The 4,562-nt window shown below is 33.1% G+C and overlaps 1 protein-coding gene across 1 annotated transcript; it reads right to left on the reverse strand.

Moving 5' to 3' along the window:
* Positions 1-2,970: 2,970 nt before the first annotated feature.
* On the reverse strand, positions 2,971-3,900 carry LOC121501323 (olfactory receptor 4A47). Its single transcript, XM_041773281.1, has one exon. It carries the CDS (start codon positions 3,898-3,900, stop codon positions 2,971-2,973), a length of 930 nt encoding a protein of 309 aa, XP_041629215.1.
* Between the last annotated feature and the right edge of the window lie 662 nt (positions 3,901-4,562).

Below are 4,562 nucleotides of genomic sequence, written 5' to 3' on the forward strand. Positions count from 1 at the left end.
TAATATAAGCCCAAAGACTTTAAGGAATAATAGAGTAATAGCAATGCTTATAAAGGTGAAAACTTAAAGACTTAAAGATATCCTGCACACTGTAAAATATCAAAAATAAATCATAAGCTGGAGAAATAGTATTTGCACTCAAATGGTAAAAGGAATAATTACCTTAGTGTTTTATTAAATCATAATAATCACAATGGAAAATAGTAGTCTGCTAAAACAAGTAAAACTCATTAATAGAAAATTTCACCAAAAAAAAAGAAATCATTTTAAGTGTGAATACCCATATTAAATATATATACTGAATTTCTATTAATATAAATAAATGAAACACAGTTTCTTTTTTCTGAAACACAGTTTGACTATCCAATCATATAAATATTTATCTTAACACAGACTGTTAAGAATGTGCACAAACAGGTATTTTCTAGAAAGAGGGTTTAGTGTAGTTAGACCCAAGCTTGTGGATAGTAACTGGGAAATAACTACGAACATCAACATTTAAATACATAAAAAAATTTTTGATCCAATAATTCCTCTTTAAAAACTTAACAAAATTTCAAAAAGATTTCATTGCAGAGTCATGGATCCCAAAAACATTGGAGAAAAAATGACAAGGATTGGAAACATAAATTTTACTTTATCTTCATAAAGAAGCTTTAAGCAATATGAGGAACCTGAGAATGAGTTACATCTATGCAGATTAGTATGGAAAAATCATCAGGAAGCTGAGTGGTGCATGCTAAAGTTACACACAGAGACATAAATACAACACATATATTTTATTAGCAAAAATCACTAAACAATCTTAGAAACTAACAATCTCAATATAATAATTGCATATGAAAGAACTGGGATTTTGGTGAGGGATGGATGTTTATTCTACACTATTTTCAATTTGTACAGATTCTATTTTTAATATTTATTACAGTCTACTATGCTTTCATTTTTTTAAAAGAGTAAAATACCTCACTAAAAATTTCTTATGTAATGCAAACAAAATAGAATAAAGATGGTAGTCTACATAGCATTCAGCTTGTTAACTAGTGCAATAAAAAGATTAAAGATGAAACATGGTAATCTATAGGACTTGTATCCAAGATATATAAAGAATTTATTACTCAGCAATTAGAAACGACAAATACCCACCATTTGCTTCAACGTGGATGGAACTGGAGGGTATTATGCTGAGTGAAATAAGTCAATCGGAGAGGGACAAACAGTGTATGTTCTCATTCATTTGGGGAATATGAATAATGGTGAAAGGGAATATAAAGGAAGGGAGAAGAAATGTTGGGAAATATCAGGAAGGGAGACAGAACATAAAGACTCCTAACTCGGGGAAACGAACTGGTGGAAGGGGAGGAGGGCGGGTGTTGGAGGGGAAGGGGTGACGGGCACTGAGGTGGACACTTGACGGGATGAGCACTGGGTGTTTTTCTGTATGTTGGTAAATTGAACACCAATAAAAATTAATTAAAAAAAAAATAAAATAAAATGTAAAGATGCTGAAACTCAAAAAAAAAAAAAAAAGAATTTATAAAATTCAACACCTAAAAAGTCAATAATCCAAATAAAAAAATGGGTAGATGACATGAATGCACATTTCTCCAAAGAAGACACACAGCCAGCCAGCATGAAAAGATGTTCGTCATTATTTACCATCAGGGAAATGCAAATAAAGCTAGAATGACATATCACTTCATTGTCACAATGGCTAAATCAACAACAGAAGAAACAACAGGCCTTAACAAGGATGTGCAGAATTAGGAACACTTGTGTACTGTTGCTGGGAATGCTAATTGGTCCAGCCACTCTGGAGCACTGGGTGTTTTTCTGTATGTTGGTAAATTAAACACCAATAAAAGTTAATTAAAAAAAAAATTAAAAAAAAATAAAAAAAATAAAAATTATCATAAAAAAAAAAAAAGAAAGAAAACAGTGTAGAGGTGCCTCAAAGAGTTAAAAATAGAACTAGCTAATAATCTAACAATTGCAGTACTAGATATTTACCCAAAGAATACAAAAAAACTAATTTAAAAGGATACATGCATCCCTATGTTTGTAGCAGCATTATTTACAAAACCAATTTTGGAAGCAGCCCAAGTGTCCATCAATTAATGAATGGATAAAGAAATATAAATATATATATATATATATATATATATATATATAATGCTATATATAATATAATGAATATATAATATAACATATATTACATATAATATACATATGATGAAATATGGCTCAGTCATGAGAACTAGGGAAATCTTGCCATTTGCCATGATATGGATGGAGCTAAAGAGTATAGTACTAAGCAAGATAAGTCAGAGAAAGACAAATACCATATGACTTCACTTATGTGGAATATAAGAAAAAAATAATAAACCAGCAAAGGGAATAAAGAGAGAGGCATCAAACAAGAGACTCTTAATCATAGAGAACAAACTGATGGTTACAAGAGGAGAAGGGGGGTGGGTTAATATATGATGGAGATTAAGTAGTGCACTTGTTGTTATGAGAAACAGCTATAAATAGAATTGTTGAATCACTATATTGCACATAGGAAGCTAATAAAACACTACATGTTTAAAAAAACAGGAACTCAAATATAACAATAAGAAGGAGAATATAAGTAATAAAAGTCAATATAGTAATTAATTAGAAGTTAGTGTAACTATAAAAATTTGATTGATTACCATTACATATGAGGATTAAGACTACACTTATCATCATGACTACTATGTATATATAGTATGGTTAAATGATTACACTGTGCATCTGAAACTACTATAACACTATATATTAATTTTACCTAAATGAAAAATAAAACATAAATATGTAACTTTAAAACTTTCATTGACTGCTTCATTGCACATTATTTGACTCCTACTGCAAATGCATTTACACAAAAAGGACCTTAACATTTGAAGAGATTGGCCCTAATGCTAAATTATTATCTTGATGATGCATTTATTGACTACTTGATATGACATTTCTCCTCCAGAGCTTCTTCATAGCATTTATCATCTCAGAATTTCTCAGGGTGTAGATCAGTGGGTTTAGCATGGGGGTTATGACCGTATAAAACACAGTCAATAATTTGTCAATGGGGAAGGTCTTAGCAGGTCTTGCATACATGAAAATACATGGAACAAAGAAGAAGACCACTACAGTGATATGGGAACCACAGGTCTGGAGGGCTTTCCGCCTCCCCTCTGGACTAAGGTTCTTTAGAGAGTGCAAGATGACACCATAAGAAATGAGCAAGAGCACAAACACAATAGAGCATATCACCCCTCCATTGGCAGCAACTAAGAGGCCAGCAACATACGTTTCAGTACAGACCAGTTTCAGTAAGGGATACATATCACAGAAAAAATGATCGATGATATTGGGGCCACAGAATGGGAGCCCATAAATAGTGCTCACTTGAATTACTGAATGCAGAAATCCTCCAACCCAGGATACCACAAGCAGCACAACACATACCCATTGCCTCATGATAACCAAATAATGCAAAGGCTTACAGATGGCCACATAGCGGTCATAGGCCATCACCAACAGAAGAAAGACCTCCGATCCACCAAAAAGGTGATCTATAAAGAGCTGAGTCATACAGGATTGGAAGGATATGGTACTTTTTTGAAAGAAAAACTCTGAAATCAATCTAGGGGAAATGCAAGAGGAATAAATGACATCCATTAAAGATAAGTTAGCAAGAAAAAAGTACATAGGTGAGCCCAGGGTCTTACTGACAGTTACTGTCACCACAATGAGCAGGTTGCCCACCACAGTCAAAATATAGAAGAGCAAGAACATAATAAAAAGGACCTTCTGTTCCTTAGGATCCTGTGTGAGGCCCAAGAGGACAAAGTAAGTTACATTGTTTCTTGGTTCCATCTAGTCTGGATAGGTGTTGACATCTTATATTAGAATCAGGTGATCTACAAAACAAGGGGGGAAACCTTTAAATGTATTATAAAATTGCGCTTTTATTAGTTAGTTCAATTAAAAATGCGACAGGAGTACCTGTTTGTGTGAAACATTTCATAGATATGATTCTAAGTTGAATAAGCCATGGTTTACTACACTCAGTGATAGCATACATAATAATCACCAGTGTAATAAGTGCCATTAAAAAAACAGTTGTACAATGTGAATGTGAGGAGAAGGAATATGTCAAATAAACACCAGTCAGAGAAGATTTCCCAGAGGTAGCAATACTTTTCCTGAGTTTTAGAGAAAAAGTGGAAAGAGAAGAAAAGAGGGCAAAGGAATTCCATGAAAAGGTGCACAGTTTTTAATGTCTCAAAAGTGAAGTACTTGAGACCCATTTAAGGAAACTGACATATTCAAATTTAGTGGGTCAAATTAGGAATGGAGGCTCACTGTCCTGGATTGTCTCATTCCTCACTGGGACCTCTTTCTTAGGATCTCTGGTTGAATATGCCGCCTTTTCCTGATCAAGTAATGTGGAAGCATTTCAATGTTGTGTCTCTCTCTCAATTTTTATTTTTACTTTATTTTTTAAAAGATTTTCTTTATTTATTCATGAGAGCCCG

This window comes from Vulpes lagopus, chromosome 11 (genome assembly GCF_018345385.1).
Source record: "Vulpes lagopus strain Blue_001 chromosome 11, ASM1834538v1, whole genome shotgun sequence".
In the NCBI taxonomy this organism is placed as follows: domain Eukaryota; kingdom Metazoa; phylum Chordata; class Mammalia; order Carnivora; family Canidae; genus Vulpes; species Vulpes lagopus.